The sequence below is a fragment of the Convolutriloba macropyga genome, chromosome 9 (genome assembly GCF_964194025.1).
Source record: "Convolutriloba macropyga chromosome 9, txConMacr16.3, whole genome shotgun sequence".
NCBI classification, from domain to species: Eukaryota; Metazoa; Xenacoelomorpha; order Acoela; family Convolutidae; genus Convolutriloba; species Convolutriloba macropyga.
In genome coordinates, this window is record NC_134476.1 from 15750342 (window position 1) to 15769755 (window position 19414).

A 19414-nucleotide genomic window follows, 5' to 3' on the forward strand; every position below is an offset into this window, starting at 1 on the left:
TTTTCCGCAATATTGTTGCACTTTCAATTTATTAACATAGGAAAAACAAACACGAGAAACAAAGGTCGGGCATACTTGCCCATGACGATTTGGGTATACCCCTGCGATCAATGTAAACGTCAATGTCTTTTGAACGTCAATGTCTTCTCCTGCTAGCTGAAATGTTCTTTTTCATCAACATGTTGCAAATTTGAACTTTGACCTCTGATCAGCTGCTTTGAAACGGCTGGTTAACAGTTCGTTTCAACTTTCGTAGCTCATTTATTTTATAGTAAGTCCAATAAAGTTGCAACACTTTCGAACATTCTAAAGGTCAAATTTTATATTAATATTTTAAGGCCCATAAAGTTGCAACGCCAGCGAATGTTCGAAAAACTTCAACATTCAAAAGGACAAGTTCTGATCTCTGGCATATTTTAAATTTGAACTTTGACCTTTGAAACGTTCGATAACGTTGCAACTTTATGGTACTGACTATAACATGCAGATATTATCTGTACCATAAACTTGAAATGACCGAAAACGCCATGCAATTGAGCATGCAAATGAGCAGTGTTTTTAAAACGTTTACTTTATATTGCAACTTTATCGGACACACTATAGCGGGATTCACTGTTTTAGCCCCCCCCCCCCACACACACACACCGTGCGAGTTTCTTTTTTAACACTTTCCGTTTGTGCCCCAAGCTTACATACTGGGTGCATATTACTTGATTTACTATGTAATAACTCGTGCTCTGTATCTGGGGAGCATAACTTACTGGGGGGAGGGGGGGCACAAACAGAAGAGATCCCAGTTATGTATTATATAGAACCTTATCTAAATGGGGGCGGGTTTCAGAACAGATCCCGCTGACGAACGTTTCATGGTCGAAATTCAGCAATCAGAAGACTATAGCATTTCGACATTCATTTGCATTTCTGGAGTTTTTCGAACATGCCTTTGCGGTTGCAACGTTTCGATTTACAATAATTGTGACCAAAATATGAACACCCAAGGTAATTATATTGACATAGTTATATTTTTACACTCTTTCACAGCTGTAATAACGGGAGGGGAGCTCTAAGCAAGATGGTTGGTAGAAGCTGAAGGAGACTTGAAATTTCCGCGCTCTACAACGAACCCCCCCCCCCCCCCCCCTCCGCCCCACTACAAATCAGAACTTCGTGGACCAGATATGAAAGCCCCCTGGTCAACTTTGTACGTGAGGCACCATGCGATCACTTCACCCTTACACTTACCCTTATAGATAATTCGGGTCACAAACCGTCAATACCCTATAATTGGGGGGATATAGTAATCTTTTCGTGGGAGGGGGTGTCATTGGGAGGACAGGGGCATGTTGGGAAGGACCTCAGTTACCCGAAAAATATTCGGGCGCCTTTAAAGGAGGACTTCGACCCGGGACTCAAATACCTTAAATATTCCTATTGCTATTCTGAGGCGTAACTATAGTCTGTCCTGTCCCATAAAGTTGAAATAAGCGAACCTTCGCAAACGTCAAAAACAGGCAACTGAGCATCAAATTGGTCATTGATTGCGTCACCACAGTAATCCATTGCGTAAAATATGACACATGCGTCTGGGGGTGCAAAATATGCATCTACTAAGCTTGGGGGGGGCACAACGGAAAAGATCATAATTGGACAAAGTAGAGTGACTTGAAGTTCCAAGCCTACAAGTGTGTTCCAAGCCTATGACGCATGATCGGATGGTTGGATGACGCCACATCGGGGGGGGGGGGGTCAAAGTCATATGCTAAGTTAGCACGTGCTCTTGGGTTGAGCAAATGCGCACCCATGAGATAAAGCAAACGGAAAAATCCGATATTTCATGAGAACTTTCTCCCGCGATCTCAACCTATTTGACTTCTGACTCTACGATCCGATTTGCCACACTTACACACACACAAGGAGACAAAGGCGGTAAAAATGGAGCATAAATACAGAACTACACTCTGGAAAACTGGCAGAAATCCATTTGATTAATTTAACATTGTAACATTGATAACTAAGTTCGAATATTTTCAGCAGCAGTAAATCAATTTAGAGACTTCTATAAGATGACAAAATTCGGCCCGGTGTTTGCGTTAGTTTATTTATTTGGAACTGTTTCGTCCATATTCGAGCCCCCTACCACCACGCCCTTCCCCGTGAACAATATTTGAATCTATGAATCAATTAGGTGGGGTTGAAAATTTGTGGCATATACCCTACCCTTCTACGTTATCGTAGCACCCTCAAAAATGTTTGTATACACATGAATTGTTCACATGTTTCCTTTTCGTTTCAGGATTTTTCTCCTGTTCATGGTCTTGTTATTTGCCTCAGCCATATATGTTTCATCGCACAGCTCTCATGTCGACAAATCAGTTTTTTCGCTGGACAATGATGAACTTGGCACGACTCGTACGTCCGTCAATTCCTCGGATGCGTTGCGTCTCGGTAGCTGGGAAATGGGCAACAATTCAAAGGATGCGGGTCTGGACCTCGAGAAATTGGTACCCGTGGCGACCACAACACAGCTCAATAACCACACGAACAATAATACAAGCTTTGCGAAGTCACTCAGAAGATGTCTGGAGTACCTCGATTCGCAACCGCATTGGATTGTTTACATGGTCATCGGCGTGATTCCTGTGGTTGCATTCATAGCTGTATGTTGCTTCTCGGAAAGAGTTTGCAATAGGCGTGCAAATTGTGCAGAAGTGGAAATGGAGCTTGACGGTACCTCGGACACCTATGAAACTGATGTTTATGATATTTCAATTTCTGTATAATGAGTATTTTAATTGCTATTTGTGGTCTTTTGTTTTACAAATTTAAATTTTAGTAAATGCGATTTAGGTCAAAGTAATACCTTGATTTCCGGATTGTTCCATTCGCTTCCATAGCGATCAGATTTGGCACATATTTTGACTAAGCCTATAATTCGTGTTTTGGAAGGCTCGGCAAGGGAGTGCGTACTTGAAGAACATGACAACAACAACGCCTTGTGTAAATGTCTGTCAAAGTATGGTCGGTGTTAGTTCTTCATTCTTGTGTTTCCTGTGGCTTCATTAAAAGTTGCTGATTATTTCATGAAAACTCAATGAAGTTAATGTAGCGTTTTGCTCTTCTAGAGCCTATTTCTATTTAAACTTCTCAACTAATATAGTATATATAATATATAAAATATAAAATAAATATATAATAAACAGCGGCCAACCCCGAAGAGGAGTTAGTAAAAATAATCACTCAAAGGAATCGAAGGTATTGTAATCTTTCAAGACGATGTATGGTGTATGGAACTACCTGGGAGCAGTTCGACAAGAGAATGCTTACAGTAAGATTCAATTACGTGAAAAATTTTACTATTAATGAGAAGAAATCTAACTCAAACCAGTCGATGAGTTGGGATACTCCATTTCATGTGAGGGAGTAGCACCAGATCCCAAACAAGCTGAAAAAAAGCCAAAGCACCGACTAACAATAAACAACTGGAATCGTTTCTTGGGCTAGCTAATTTTTACGGAAGAATGATTCCTGATTTTGCAACAAAAATGCTACCCAACATAACATAAATAACATGAGATATAGCGATTTCTCATGGGGCAAAATGCAACAAAAATCCTTTGAAGACATAAAAAATGAATTATGTGCTAACCCAATAGTACAGCCATATAGCCTAAAAAAAGAAGCAAGTTACTACTGACGCCTCTGAAAAAAGCGTTGGCGGGGGTTCTTTTGCAAAAAGGGCATCCAGTCATATATATATATATCAAGAAAATTGACTCCAGCGGAGCAAAACTACTTGAACATAGAGCGGGAAGCACTGGCAATTGTGTTTGTGTCACAAGACTTAAGCAATTCCTTCTTGGAGGACGATTTACCCTACAGACTGACCACAAACCACTCAAATATCTCTTTGCACCAGACGAGGAGATCCCGAAGACAGCATCACCGAGAATCACAAGATGGGCAGTAGATCTAATGGGTTTCGACTATGAGTTGAAGTACACAACAGGAGAGCAGATACCCCATGCAGATGCTTTGAGCAGAATGCAGATGCTTTGAGCAGAATGGATTGTGCTTTTCCTTGTAAATATTACCAGCGCAAGCGAAATCGGAACAAACGCCCATTTCTAAGACGATTTACGATTTCGTGCCCTTCAGATAATGGAGCATTCTTTTCGCTGCTACCCAGTGCGAATCTGCTGATTATTAGATAGCTGCCGGGTTGTGTGCAAAGTTTGCCAAAAGTTCAATTCGTAGCTAGTGCTCGGTCAATCGACAAGAAAAAGTTTTTCAGTTAGCATTTGAGTTTTCAAGGGTTTGCAATCCTCCATCGAAATCTTTTTTAGAAGAGTTTTATCAAAGTGTTTTTCGTGGCTCAAACTAATCCCATCCGCTTCTATCTAAACTTTGAGACCTCAAAAGTATTACTTCTGAAGCCTTACTTAACTGAATTTGGCTGCCAGATCATTTTTCAAACCATTCACCAAAGTTAGTATTCTTTCCCAAGAACAGTGTCATCCACTCAAACAAAAGAAACATCATTGCCCCCACAAACAAACACTGCGCATTGAATGCTATCTCAAGCAAAAAATGAGAGTGCCAGATACCAATTCCAGCCTGATTGTTTGAGTCGATATAGACTACGCTGTGGCGTGCAATAAAGTTTCCAATGGTTGGATCCTCCTTTTCAGTTCCATCTGGGTGCTCAAAATGTTTTCCTCTGTAACCACACTGAGTAATGCCGTTTTTTATGTCAAGTTGTCGAGACTTTATTCCGCATTGTGCTGCCAGCTAGAACATCAGCCTAACAGATGAAATATGTGCAGTTGTAGAAAAGAATTGGGAATGATCCCTGCCCTCTACCTGAGAAAAACCTTTGTACTTGTCGATAGCGCCTCGGCCATTATATTTTACAACGAAGTGCCATTTACCCTCGAGAACTGTTACACCTTCCGGTAAATATTGTACTTTACAGCTCCTTGGAAGACCTCCATATGTTCGAAGAGTGCATTGTTAACCCCAGCTGGGAGATCTGCCTCAAGGCATCCTGCTATAAATTACACTTGAACGAATAGTGCCTGATTCACTGTCTTCATGTCCTACACCATAATTATTTTTCCCATTGACGCTTTTGCTGAGAAGAAAGCATTCCTCGGGTCTTTCCCATTATAGCCCCCCCCCCCCCAGCTTAGTTGTCAGATAACTTATAGCTCCCCAATCATAGTAATTATACCACAATTTCATGGGGGCTATAATGGGAAAGTCCCCATTCCTCATTCAACAATGCACCCCTAGTTACAATCACCTTGAGTGAACATGATCCTGTTAGTAGCAAGACTTCCGGTAAAAGGAGACCCAATTTTTTCCGTCTTTCAAATTCTATCATTTGTTTCTCAACATAACTAAACGCCTGATAACCAAAATTTCTAAGAAGACTTGCATTCGGTTTGTTGTTGAACTTAACCTCATACGGTGTTTTACCCAGTGCTGAATGTAAGGACATACTTTTGACGTAAGCATAACGACTGAGAGCATATGACCAACACCATTTACGAGCCGAGACTTTGGATCATTCACCTTGCCATGACTCCAATTGTAACCCAGACTCTATTTTCTCATTTTCCTACCGCGTGTAAGCCACAGACCGCTCCCGTTTATTACCTTTACGACTAAATTACCTCTTGAAATCACCGTTCAGATTTTTTTGCCCAATCACTTACTAATACTCAAGGGTAACCCAACGTCCTCACAAAATTGTTGGAATTTCTCCAACACGTCGTCTCGCGTCTTCATGAAGTCAACGCGAGTAAGTCCTCGGATCTATTCTGTTTCGGCCTCCCCCCCCCCCCCCCAGTGTTTTTATGACCCCCAGTTACAAATTATATGTTATATAGCACGTTACTCTGCAAGAAAATAGCTCGTGCGCCTGGGGGTCATAAAACATTTATGCTCACTAAGCTGGGGGGGGGGGGACACAGAATAGATCCAAGTCCTCTATGACTGTCTACAGACCCGGTGGCGTACTTATTACCATCCGTTGATTATGGTGACAGTGACCCTACGACATCTCAATTGGCTATATCTAGTGCATCAGAGGCCCTAGTTGCGCAATCTTTCGGGACAGTGCGACGTTTACTCCTATTAAGCTCGAAATATTTACAGCATGATGAGTTATCCTCTTCGCCCTCCATTGTTGTGCCCCATTCTTGAATGCCAAATGTTTAGTCTTACCCCAGAAACTTATTCATTTTCCTCCATTTTCCTTCCATAGGACGCCAAACTAAAAGGTTGTTTTCCCTCTCTAGGGGAAACTTATCCTGCTTGGTATTATGATGTAAACTTTTATGATCTTTATGATGAGAATTTTTAGTCTTACCGCAGACACTTCTATCATACTTGGTGCTATGATGTAACTAACTATTTTGACTAAAACTGGGAATCAATACCACCTCTTCGAGCGTGGCAACTAAGATCAAGTTGGGTTCGTGATCAAAATTATAGAGAATACCTTTAGTTTGACCTTTTTTTACACACCCCAGATCATCCTCACTTTTGACGATTTTCTGCAGCCCTTGATAGCTGTTTCGCTGTTATTTTTCCATAGAAAAGAGTCTCTTAGTTGCCTTAATTCAGGATTGAGAAACATTCCCCGTCAATGTTCATGTGGTTACAACAACCGCTATCAACTAAATCCATAAGAGAAATATTTTTTTCAATTGCCTGCAAAGAAAACTTTAGCTCTCTAACGTTTTGTATGTCATCAGTGGCCAACAAACCTGTTTTCTCTTTGATCATCCTTATTTGTACTATTTTGAATTGTGAAGAACCACCTAGAGTTTTTGAATTTTTCACGATTTGATTGTTTTCCAGAAAACTGTCCCCCAGCCCCACGGGTTCCAAACTCAGAAAATTTGTGACCAATTTTGCCGGATAAAATGCTTTTTTTCAGTCCTTCTCAACATATGCAGCAATCTAACTTTTTAAGCGCTTTCTTGCCACATGTGAAGCAAATTGTTTTTCTTGGTAAGAAAAGTATGCTTATTGTCCTTATAACATTCACAGTTTTTTGATCAATTTCGGAGTTGATGACTTCTCGTTTCAAGCTATCAAGAGATTTTGACCGCGCTCCAAAATTAGCAAGTGTCACAAAGATTGTCGAAATGTTTGGGCAAATTCTTGAGTAGGATTGCAAACCAACTTTTGTTTGCTCACGCCCTCCTCTACTTCGTGTTGATCGCTATGCAGGGGTCGTCCGCTCAAGCATTATAATCAAGCACATATTCATTTCGTTCCATTTTGCGCGATGTGAAGATATATATATATATATATATATATATATATATGGAGTGCTTTAAACGAGGTCACTCAAAACCTTTGAACTTATAACATAGCAATTTCCAAGGCCCTGGTCCATCAGCTTTACAGCTACGGAGAAACAATATTTATCTCAAGCCAAGGCACTGAACAAGTTAACGCCAAATCGTGTATGGTCTTTCCACCAAGCTAGCCTCCCAATGGGCACGTGTCGCTAGCCGGTGCGCTTCAGATGCATTATTTTTTAACGCAGACTTAACTTCTTGTAGGTTATCCTGCCTTTAGAACAAAATTCTCTTCTTTATGCAATTTTTCAAACAAGTCAAGTATACCGGAGCTCATTTCCGGTATAGAACTGCCCGTAGCAAACACTTAAAAGCTAGTTTCAATAAAAATTTCAGGATCGTGCCACCCTCAGTTTAGTGGGCTTATACAGTTTAGGCCCACTAAACGCACGTGTTATCTTTTCACATAGTAACGTGTTATATAAGCATATATAATTTGTAATTGGGGAGCGTAAAAGCACTGAGGTTGCAAAACAGAAAATATCCAGTTGGGGGCATCCTCAGCCTATTGGAGGATGCACAGAAAAGTGTCCCTTAGTTGTGTTAATTCAGGCTTGAGAAACGTTCCCGTCAGTGTTCACGTATTTACTAAAACCAGTAACAACAACTAAACCCTTATGAGTAATATATATTTCAATTGCCTGGATAGGAAACTGTCGACCTCTAGCGTTATGTATGTCCTCAGTTGCCACTAAACCTGTTTTCTCTATGATCATCCCTATTAGTACTATTTTCAATTGAGAAGAACCGCCTAGATTTTTTGTTTTTTCACCATTGGATTGTTTCCTAGAAAACTTTCCCCGTGCCCCAAGGGTTCCAAACTCAGAAAATTTGTGACGAATTTTGCGGGATAAAAGGTGTTTTTCATTCCTTTCCAAACAGAACTAGCAATCCAACTTTTTAAGCATGTTCTTGCCACTTGTGAAGCAAATTGTTTTTCTTGCTAAGAAAATTTTGTATATTGTCCTTATATTATTCAGAGCTTTTTGATCAATTTCTGAGTTGATGACTTCTCGTTTCAAGCTATCAAGAGATTTTGACCGCGCACCAAAATCAGCAAGTGTCACAAAGATTGTCGAAATGTTTGGGCAAATTCTTGAGTAGGATTGCAAACCAACTTTTGTTTGCTCATGCCCTCGTCTACTTCGTGTAGATTGCTTTGCAGGGGTAGTCCGCTCAAGCATCATAATCAAGCACATATTAAATTCGTTCCATTTTGAGCGATGTGAATATTTCTATGAAATTATCTAAATCTTTAAACGATGTAACTCAAAACCTTTGAACTTATGACATAGCATTTTCCGAGGCCCTGCTCCATCAATTTTACTGCTATGGAGAAACTTTATTTATCTCAAGCCAAGGCACTGAACAAGTTAACGCCAAATCGTGTATGGTCTTTCCACCAAGCTAGCCTCCCAATCGGCACGTGTCGCTAGACGGTGCGCTTCAGATGCATTATTTTTTAACGCAGACTTAACTTCTTGTAGGTTATCCTGCCTTTAGAACAAAATTCTTTTCTTTATGCAATTTTTCAAACAACTCAAGTATACCGGAGCTCATTTCCGATATAGAACTGCCCGTAGCAAACACTTAAAAGCTAGTTTCAATAAAAATTTCAGGATCGTGCCACCCTCAGTTTAGGGGGCTTATACACTTTAGGCCCACTAAACGCACGTGTTATCTTTTTACATAGTAACGTGTTATATAACCATATATAATTTGTAAATGGGGAGCGTAAGAAGCACTGGGGTTGCAAAACAGAAAATATCCAGTTGGGGCCATCCTCAGCCTATTGGAGGATGCACAGAAAAGTGTCCCTTAGTTGTGTTAATTCAGGCTTGAGAAACGTTCCCGTCAGTGTTCACGTATTTACTAAAACCAGTAACAACAACTAAACCCTTATGAGTAATATATATCTCAATTGCCTGGATAGATGGAGAAACTTTATTTATCTTAAGCCAAGGTACTGAACAAATTAACGCCAAATCGTGTATGATTTTTCCGACAAGCTAGCCTCCCATTCTGCACGTGTCGCTAGCTTGTGCGCTTTAGATGCATTATTTTTTAACGCAGACTTGAATTCCTTGTAGGTTAGCCTGCCTTAAGAATAAAATTTTCTTCTTTGTGCAATTCTTCAAACAACTCGAGTTTACCGGAGCTCAATTCCGGTGTAATACTGCCCGTAGCAAACACTTAAAAGCTAGTTTCAATAAAAAATTTCAGGATCGCCCCACCCTCAGTTTTGGTGGGCTTATACTTTTTAGGGCCCCCAGGCGCACGTGTTATCATTTTACATAGTAACGTGCTCAATAACAAAATATAATTTGTAACTGGGTGGCGTAAAAAGCGCTGAGGTTGCAAAACAGAAAAGATCCTGTTTTGGCCATCCTCAGTTTAGTGGGTATATACTCTTCACGCCCCCCCCCCCAAGCGCACGTGTTATCATTTTACATAGTAACGTGCTAAATATCCAGATATAATTTGTAACTGTTGGGCGTAAAAAGCACTGTAGTTGCAAAACAGAAAAGATCCAATTTTGAGCATTCTCAGCTTAGTGGAGGCCGCACAGAAAAGTGTCCCTTAGTTGCGTTAACTCAGGCTTGAGAAAACTTCCTCGTCATTGTTCATGCATTTACTACAACCGCTAACAACAACTAAATCCTTATGAGAAACCAATTTTTCAATTGCCTGAGTTGGAAACTGTCGCTCTCTAGCGTTATGTTTGTCACCAGTTGCCACTAAACCTGTTTTCTCTATGATCATCTCTATTGTTACTATTTTCAATTTCGAAGGACCGCCTAGAAATTTAGGGTTTTTCACCATTTGATTGTCTCCTAGAACATTGTCCCCGTGCGCAACGGGCTCCAAACTCAGAAATTTTGTGACCAATTTTGCCGGATAAAATTCTTTTTTTTCAGTCCTTCTGAAACAGATCCGGCAATCCAACTTTTTAAGCCCGTTCTTGCCACTTGTGAAGCAAATTGTTTATCTTGCTAAGAAAAGCATGCTAATTGTCCTTAAAAAATTTACAGCAATTTGATCCATCTCGGAGTTAATGGCTTCTCGTTTCAAGCTATCAAGAAGTTTTAACTGCGCTCCAAAAATAGCGAATGTCACAAAGCTGTCGAAATGTTCGGGCAACTTCTTGAGTAGGATTGCAACCCAACATTTTTTTGCTCACGCCCTCGTCTACTTCGTGTAGATCGCTTTGCAGAGGTCGTCCGCTCGAGCATCTTAATCAAGCACATATTCATTCTGTTCCATTTTGAACGATGTGAATATATATATATATATATATATATATATATATATATTTATATATATATATATATATATATATATATATATATGGAGTGCTATAAACGAGATGACTCAAAACTTTTGAACTTGTAACAACGCACTTTCCAAGGCCTTTACAGCTATGGAGAAACAATATTTATCTCAAGCCAAGGCACTGAACAAGTTAACGCCAAATTGTGTACGGTCTTTCCACCAAGCTAGCCTCCCAATCGGCACGTGCCGCTAGCCGGTGCGCTTCAGATGCAATTTTTTTTAACGAAGATTTGAATTTTTTGCAGTTTACCGGAGCTCATTTCCGGTCTAGTACTGCCCGTAGCAAACACCTAAAAGCTAGTTTCAATAACGCACTTGTTATATTTTTACATATTAACTTGCTATATAACAAGATATAATTTGTAACGGGGGGCGTAAAAAGCACTGGGGTTACAAAAGAGAAAAGATCCAGCTTTGGCCATCCTCAGCTTAGTGGGTTTATACTCTTTAGGCCCCCCAAGTTCAAGTGTTATCTTTTCACATAGTAACGTGCTAAATAACAAGATATAATTTGTAACGGGGGGCGTAAAAAGCGCTGGGTTTGCAAAACAGAAAAGATTCTGTTTTGGCCATCCTCAGCTTAGTGTAGGCCGCACAGAAAAGTGTCCTCTAGTTGCGTTAACTCAGGCTTGAGAAACTTTCCTCGTCATTGTTCATTTATTTACTACAACCGATATCAACAACTAAATCCTTATGAGAAACATATTTTTCAATTGCCTGGGTTGGAAACTGTCGCTCTCTAGCTTTATTTTTATCATCAGTTGCCAGTAAACCTGTTTTCTCTATGATCATCCCTATTTGTACTATTTTCAATTTCGAAGAACCTCCTAGAGTTTTTGGCTTTTCAACATTTGATTGTCTCCTAAAAAATTTTCCCTCTGCCCAACGGGTTAAAAACTCAGAAAATCTGTGACCAATTTTCCGGATAAAATTCTTTTTTTTTTCAATCTTTTTCAAACAGACCTAGCAATCCAACTTTTTAAGCCCGTTCTTGCCACTTGTGAAGCAAATTGTTTTTCTTGCTAAGAAAAGTATGTATATTGTCCTTATATTATTCACAGCTTTTTGATCAATTTCGGAGTTGATGACTTCTCGTTTCAAGCTATCAAGAGGTTTTGACTGCGCTCCAATAATAGCGAATGTCACAAAGCTGTCGAAATGTTTGGGCAACTTCTTGAGTAGAATTGCAACCCAATAATTGTTTGCTCATGCCCTCGTCTACTTCGTGTAGATCGCTTTGCAGAGGTCGTCCGCTCAAGCATCTTAATCAAGCACATATTCATTTCATTGCATTTTGAACGATGTGAATAATTATATATATATATATTGAGTGCTTTAAACAAGATCACTCAAAACTTTTGAACTTGTAACACAGCATTTTCAAAGGCCCTGCTCCATCAGCTTTACAGCTATGGAGAAACAATATTTATCTCAAGCCAAGGCACTGAACAAGTTAACGCTAAATCGTGTACTGTCTATCCACCAAGCTAGCCGCCCAATCGGCACGTGCCGCTCGCCGGTGCGCTTCAGATGCATTATTTTTTAAAGCAGACTTAACTTCTTGTAGGGTATCCTGCCTTTAGAACAAAATTCTCTTCTTTATGCAATTTTTCAAACAACTCAAGTATACCGGAGCTCATTTCCGGTATAGTACTGCCCGTAGCAAACACTTAAAAGCTAGTTTCAAAACAAAATTTCAGGATCGCGCCACCCTCAGTTTAGTGGGCTTATACTCTTTAGGCCCCCAGGCACACGTGTTATCTTTTTACATAGTAACGTGTTATATAACCATATATAATTTGTAACTGGGGAGCGTAAAAAGCACTGTGATTGCAAAACAGAAAAGATCCAGTTTTGGCCATCCTCAGCTTAGTGGGCATATACTCTTTACGCCCCCCCCCCCTAGGCGCACGTGTTATCTTTTTACATAGTAACGTGCTATGTAGCAACATATAATTTGTAACTGAGGGTGTAAAAAGCACTGGGGTCGCAAAACAGAATAGATCCAAGTTTTAATATTCTCATAAATTTGATTGAGAGAGTCATTTCTGGTGTTGTTCATTCTTACTTGCAGTTCTTTTTTAAGGTCTTTCCCATTACAGCCCCCCAGCTTAGGGGTCAGATAACCTATAGCCCCAAACATGGTAATTATACCATAATGGGGGCTATAATTTCATGGGGGGCTATAGTGGGAAAGACTTTTTTTAATGACTTAATTCAATGACTTAGAACAGGTTTCCTATTATTCGATTCAATCCTATATAAATCACGATTGGAGCAAAAATTGATGAGGATATGTAGGATGCTACTTATTGTAATAAATTACACTTCTGAAAGTTTCAAAAAGTTCTGTATATTGTCTCTGATTGCCAAATTTTGTAGCTGACACAAGCCCCCAAACCGACTGCAAAATTCTTGACCTCCAACAGCCAATATTCCACAACCCAAATGAAGCACAAAAAAAAACGATTTTTTCAGCTTTGATCCTGTGTGCTGACTAGGCCCAGGTAGTCGGTTCCCCCTACTCATTTCTTTTTGATCCGTATTGTTGCACAAACGTCTTTCGTGGCACACCCGGGTCGAGGTTTGGTGGTGAATTTTCGTAAAAAATGCGGTGAAATGCGGTGAAAAAAAAAGTAATATAGAAAAAATGGTTTAAAAATAAAAAATTTTGATATTGTCACTACTTTTGTCTGCCTTCAACACTTTCCAGTTTCAATTGCATCCAAATATTTTTTTGAAAATTTGCAATAATATTTTGAAAGTAGATTACAGCAAGAGTTCAAAAATTTAAGTTGGGGGGTCGATAATTTGCTCCATCATATAGAAAAAATGGTTTAAAAACAAAAAATTTTGATATTCTCACTACTTTTGTCTGCTTTCAACACTTTCCAGTTTCATCTGCATCCAACTGATTTTATTGAAAACAATATGGATACTTCAGCCCACAACAAAATCTCACATAATTTAACGCTTTTTAGCGTTGACACCTAGACCTGGGGTCGAATAGCGGTGAATTATTTTTTTTCACCGCATTTCTTACATTTATTTGCCATAATAGTCTATGCGGTGAATTTTCGTAAGAAATGAGGTGAATTTGGTGGTGAATTTTTGTAAGAAATGCGGTGAAAAGCGGTGAATTATTTTTTTCACCGAATTCACCGCAATCACCGCATTTCTTACGAAAATTCACCGCATTCATCGCATTTCTTACGAAAATTTACCCAAAAACCTCGACCCGGGCAAACATTTGTCTCTGAGTTTCTAATTTTCTCTATGTTTTTATATCTCCTACAAAATAAAGCGCCCAGAGCAGAAACACGCCTAGAGCACAAAACGCCCAAGAACTAGCGAATTAAAACATTTATTGAGTGTTTTGGTTTCAGATCAGCAACCTATCTTTACAAAGTTTCTATTTGTTATGTTTCAACAACGTACGCAAACTGGGTTTAAAATTTACGGCACAAATTTACTCAAAACATATGTTGGCAATCCGAAAATCAGAGCTAGATGTCAATAATCAATATCAACGACACTCAACAACAAATAACGAATTTGGTTCAAATGTTATATAACACGTTACTATGAAAAAAATGGAATGTACGCCCGAGGGGGGGGGGGGGGGGGGTGGCGTAAAAGTTATATGCCGACTAAGCTGAGAGCCGAAACAAAATAGATCCCGAAACTTTTACCTTATAGACCCCGGATTCAACTGAGTGGTAATAGATCTTATACCACCCCCCCCCACCCCACCCGCGCACACACATACACAATTAACGTAATTATAACATAATATGAGCTACGAATTCGCTCATTTAAATTATTGGCATGTTTTTGGTTAGATTAAGGGGTCTTTACCATTATAGCCCCCATGAAATTATAGCCCCCCATTATGGTATATACCATAATTGGGGGGACTATACGTTATTTGACAACTAACCTGGGGAGGGGGGCTATAATGGGAAGGACCAGACTAAGTTTTTGTCTGTTTTCCATTTTAGCCCCTGACCCCCGCAAAAATTTAGCTCACAGTTGAGAGTATCATTGTTAACATTTTTGTGGGGGCCACGGGCTGAAATTGGAAAACCCAAAACAATGTAACCAAAAATATGCCAATAATTCACTTAAGCGAGCTCATAGCTTTTCTTAGCATCAAATGGTACCAATTGCAGTTAGAATAAAGACGTCGAACAGAAACTTTACAAAAATGACAGGATGAACACTTAAACAGCGCGAAATAGTTCCAATAGAAAAAGATGTATGCGATTTGAATGCATTTGGTATTGTTCTAGTTTTAAACTATAAAAGAGAACCGTAGGTTGTTCTAAAATCACAATGTCTCTTGGTTAATGGACTGCCATCGTGTAATATTGACAACGCACATTTTAAAAAGATAACAGGGAACTGTTCCCCAGTTTCCAAGACCGAACTCCAAGACAACATTACTGTTGATGCCTGTGGCATTTCCCATTATTTCCTCCCCCAATGAAACTATAGCCCCCATTATGATATATTTACAATGATTGAGGGGCCATAGGTTATTTAACCACTAAGATTGGGGGGCTATAATGCGGGAAAAACCCCAAGCCAGAATGCACATTCTCATTTTCCAGCACTGGCAAGTCTTGGCCATAACTTGGTGACACTTCCAGTTTGATTTCCCAGTCAAAATTTAATTTTTCAAATCCATTCGAGCGAAAAATTTGTAATGTGCCTTGCTTTGGGATTATTTTTCCACCACCTTTCTGGGTTGCTTCTAAATAACTCCATAACTCCCGGCTGGTAACTCACAATAGAAACTAGCAACCGGCTGGTCAAATTATCCCGGATCGGGTCTTTATGAGGTGTTCTGAAGTTTCTGAGCCTCTTTCAGAAAAATATATACCGAAAAATGCCCAACAAGGAATTTGGATCATTTTCAGATTATGTTATGACTCGTATATGTTCTTAAAGAAAAATAGTGAAAAGAAACTTAGGGTTCCCTTGTTGCCATTATTCAAAATATGTTAAGTCTGATTGATCCCCTAACAATTTCATGCCTATTTTTGGATTTTTTCGGAACCTATCTTGGACGTTTTTAGAATTCTGAGCATTTTCATTTGAACACTCTTGCCCGGGTCGAGCTTTGGCGGTGAATTTTCGTAAGAAATTTGGTGAAATGCGCTGAAAAAAATAATTTTCACCGCGTGTTTCTTACATCTTTTTGGCGGTGAACGCGGTGAATCGCTGTGAAGTATTTTTTTTTTCACCACAGAAAAGAAGAGTCCCCACACGGGCTCGAGCCTCTGATCTCTTGCATGCCTTCAACTGCTTTTTCCACTGCGCCAACTGTCACTTACTTTGTTGATATTTCTAGTGAATTTAAACCAGATTGAGGAAAAGTTGGAAAGCAAATGCGGTGAATTTTTTGTAAGAAATGTGGTGAGTTTTTTTTCACCGCATTCACCGCTTTCAACGCATTTCTTACCTTAATTTGCCGCAAAAGTCGATGCGGCGAATTTTTGTAAGAAATGCGGTGAATTTGATGGTGAATTGCTGTAAGTAATGCAGTGAAATGCGGTAAAAATTTAATTTCACCACATTCAGCGCAATCACCGCATTTCTTACAAAAATTCACCGCGTTCACCTCATTTATTACAAAAATTTACCCAAAAACCTCGACCACAACTTAGATTGAAACTTGCGAAGTCTTGCACGACTTCTGTTCAGACGTTTCAAGTCCCTGGTTAATACTTGGAATTGGGCTGCCAAGTGTAAAAAGCTACAAGACTATAGTTCTGGATCAGTAATATGATACTAGACTCGTAATAACACTTTTCCAGTACCCAGGTTGAGGTGCCATCCGGATATGACCTCTGATCACGCCGTGCCCGACGAAAGTTACCTCTGATCAGACCATCCCAGACCAAAGTAACCTCTGATCAGACTAATGTGCCCTCAAAACACCGTGAGCGCTAGAAACTGTCTCTGATCAGACCTTTCCAGACGGAAAGGACATCTGATCAGACCAAAATCAGACCATTGTCCAGACGATTGTGCGACCATGGCCCAGACCAAACCCAGACCATCGTCCAGAGGATTGTGCGCTCAAAATCACTTCTGATCAGACTATTGTGCGCTCAAAAGTCACTCCTGATCAGACTATTGTGCGCTCGAAATCATCCCAAGGCACGAATTTTGTTATAACATATTCATTTCATAAAAATTGATAATTGCATTATAAAATTCATTTAAAGAAAAGACCACTCTGAAAGTGTTATTGCTCAAGAAAACAAAAACTCAACTTCTGAGAAAAATTTTATTTAGTATAAACTAGTGCATATTTCGAACTCAATGGATGAATTTAGACAGCTTTCCATATAAAACGTCGTATTCTACAGTTACACGCAATTTTCGTGTAAGGGGACTGCCACGTTCTATCAGCTGGACCCCTTTGGTTCTGATCAAAGACATCAGATTCGCGATGTGTCTGTGATCAGAATGCTGCTTTTCGTTGCCTTTTTTGGCAGAGCCAACATCTTTCGGAAAAAAAACAAAAAATGAGGAAAATTCCGCTCGAAATGGTCTCTGATCAGACTAATGTGCGCTTGAATCTGCCTCTGATCAGACCATTCCCATCCTGAAGTGACCTCTGATCATACCATCCCCAGACCGAAATGACCTCTGATCAGACCATCCCCAGACTGAAGTGACCTCTGATCATAGCATCCCCATACCGAATTGACCTCTGATCACACTATTGTGCGCTCGAACCAAATCCCAGACCCTGTAATTTTGGTCTGGGAACACACCGTGTGCGTTGGACTCCGTCTGATCAGAGGTCACTTCCGGATGGCACCTCAACCAGGGTACTGATATCAACGTAGCGACAGGCCCGGGTATGGAATTGTATTTATTTTTTTTTCAGTGGCTTCATATTTCTAAACCATCAACTCACCTAATAGCACATTAAGGTGCACAACTAGACTAGCTCAACTCAACAACCTATAAAGCCAAAATGGAAACTTGCAGAATTGTAATAGTGCTTTTTAAAGACTTTTAACCCCTTTGTGCAGTTTGATTACATGCTTGACCGGCTCATGAATTGTTCTTGTTGATTCTGAAAAAGATCCGGGGTCGTTAATCTATTTGGACCCCACAGTGCTGTTCATGACCCCTACTTATAAGTCATAAGTAGTTCATCAAAATGGAAAAATGGAAAGGAAAATAAACTTGACGTTTTTTTGACGTTGTGAATCCAAAACAGGGCGTTCTAATTGATTTGAGAGATAACCAAAAAAAATTGTGCATTTTGTTTCACGGCATTTTTCATGGACAATTTGTAAGCATAAAACGGTCCATGAACTTCTTAAGGCGTTTTATTGTAAGTACGGCACCATAAAAGTAAATTACCGAATTTTGAAACTTCATGCAGAGAAACATTGTTTTTAGAACTGCCAGTGGCCCTTGGAACCGTTTTTTAACCTAACTCAAAAAATTTTTGTTATCATTTTATGTTTAGCAAGTTTCCATAAAATCCATTAATGGCGTTTTATGATTGGTTAGTTTCGTTTATGGTGGTCAGCCCCTGTTGCACTTGCACCTGAGGGAGCAAAATTGCTAATCCCTATAATAAAAGGGCGAACCAGAACAAATCCAAAAACTCATCCTTCCTGGCAATGAGAAAAACATTAGAAGTAACTATAAAAGTAGTGTTTCATTTTTTGCCGGTACTGTATATTATGCGATTATAGGCTAGTATTTACCATTTATAACATAACTTTTATCTGAGAATGAAATCATTTTCTGAATATTTGAACACATAGAAGTCTAAGTTTCAACTTGAGCCTGGTAGTTCTTAAATTATGTGTTAGTAACTGTTTTGCCTAAATATGGTTGAGACTCTTTCTTCTAAACTTTTAAATGGAAGCGGCAACGATTTCTATTCGGAATAGAAATTGTTTTGACGCTTCCATTTAAAAAGTTTAGAAAAAAAGTGAAGTTCTTATGTTCTTGGTTTTTAATAGCCGAATTCCAGCTAAAACTTTTTAAAAAACTAATTTTTCTAAGTTTTATGTTGAAAGACAGAGATGAAATTCCACACTTCCATTTCGTGGCAGAAAAAAAACATTCAACTCAAGGACGCCAGACATTACGTAGCCTTTACCGTGGTCTTGTTTGCTCAACAAATAAAGTTTGGCACTTTTTTCAAAGTGTCTGTTCAGTGGTTCATTATTGCTTTTTGGGCGACTGGCTGTTTTCTACGGCTGGACCGGTGATCAAACTATCCTGACATTGAAAAAGTGTTCTTATGCACTGAAGAAGTTCTAATCCGAGAGCACAAGTTCTTGGCTCTTTTCAGAACATGCCACCAAAAAAATGTAGAGACCTTATTGGGCTCAAATTAGACCATCCACACTCTGAACGTTGCTCCGATTATTACTTGAAGTCTCTGGACTAGGCCTTGATCGGAATATATCCATAGATTAGTTCAATTTGTTTTCTAACAACGGCTTATCCCCCGAAAAAGTTGTGAACCAAAATTAGTGAAAGTACTTTTACTAATTAAGTAGTCAACTGTCGAATTGGAAGAGGGGAGCAATTTATAAGTTACGTGACCTGCGTGAAACCAGAGAGAAGTTCTGGCGTTTACCGAGATCCGCGAAGCGGATTCGAGATATTAAGTCAGAATTTCGAAGTGACTTCTGCAGAGTCACGTAAACATG

At 39.5% G+C, this 19414-nt stretch overlaps 2 protein-coding genes across 2 annotated transcripts in view; both read left to right on the forward strand.

The window, feature by feature from the left end:
* Positions 1–19414, forward strand: part of LOC142346071 (uncharacterized) — a 61830-nt gene that overhangs the window by 41978 nt on the left and 438 nt on the right. The window lies entirely within an intron of this gene.
* On the forward strand, positions 1950–2842 carry LOC142346070 (uncharacterized). The gene is made up of 2 exons (XM_075398569.1): positions 1950–2089; positions 2294–2842. Exons 1-2 carry the CDS (start codon positions 2064–2066, stop codon positions 2778–2780), a joined length of 513 nt encoding a protein of 170 aa, XP_075254684.1. The 5' UTR covers positions 1950–2063; the 3' UTR covers positions 2781–2842.

What these genes read in the sequence shown, in the direction of transcription:
- LOC142346070 (XM_075398569.1), top strand. Translation starts at nt 2,064, where the DNA reads ATGACAAAATTCGGCCCGGTGTTTGC. An exon ending in AAATTCGGCCCGGTGTTTGC is followed by an intron (nt 2,090 to 2,293) that starts GTTAGTTTATTT and finishes TTTTCGTTTCAG; the next exon opens with GATTTTTCTCCTGTTCATGG.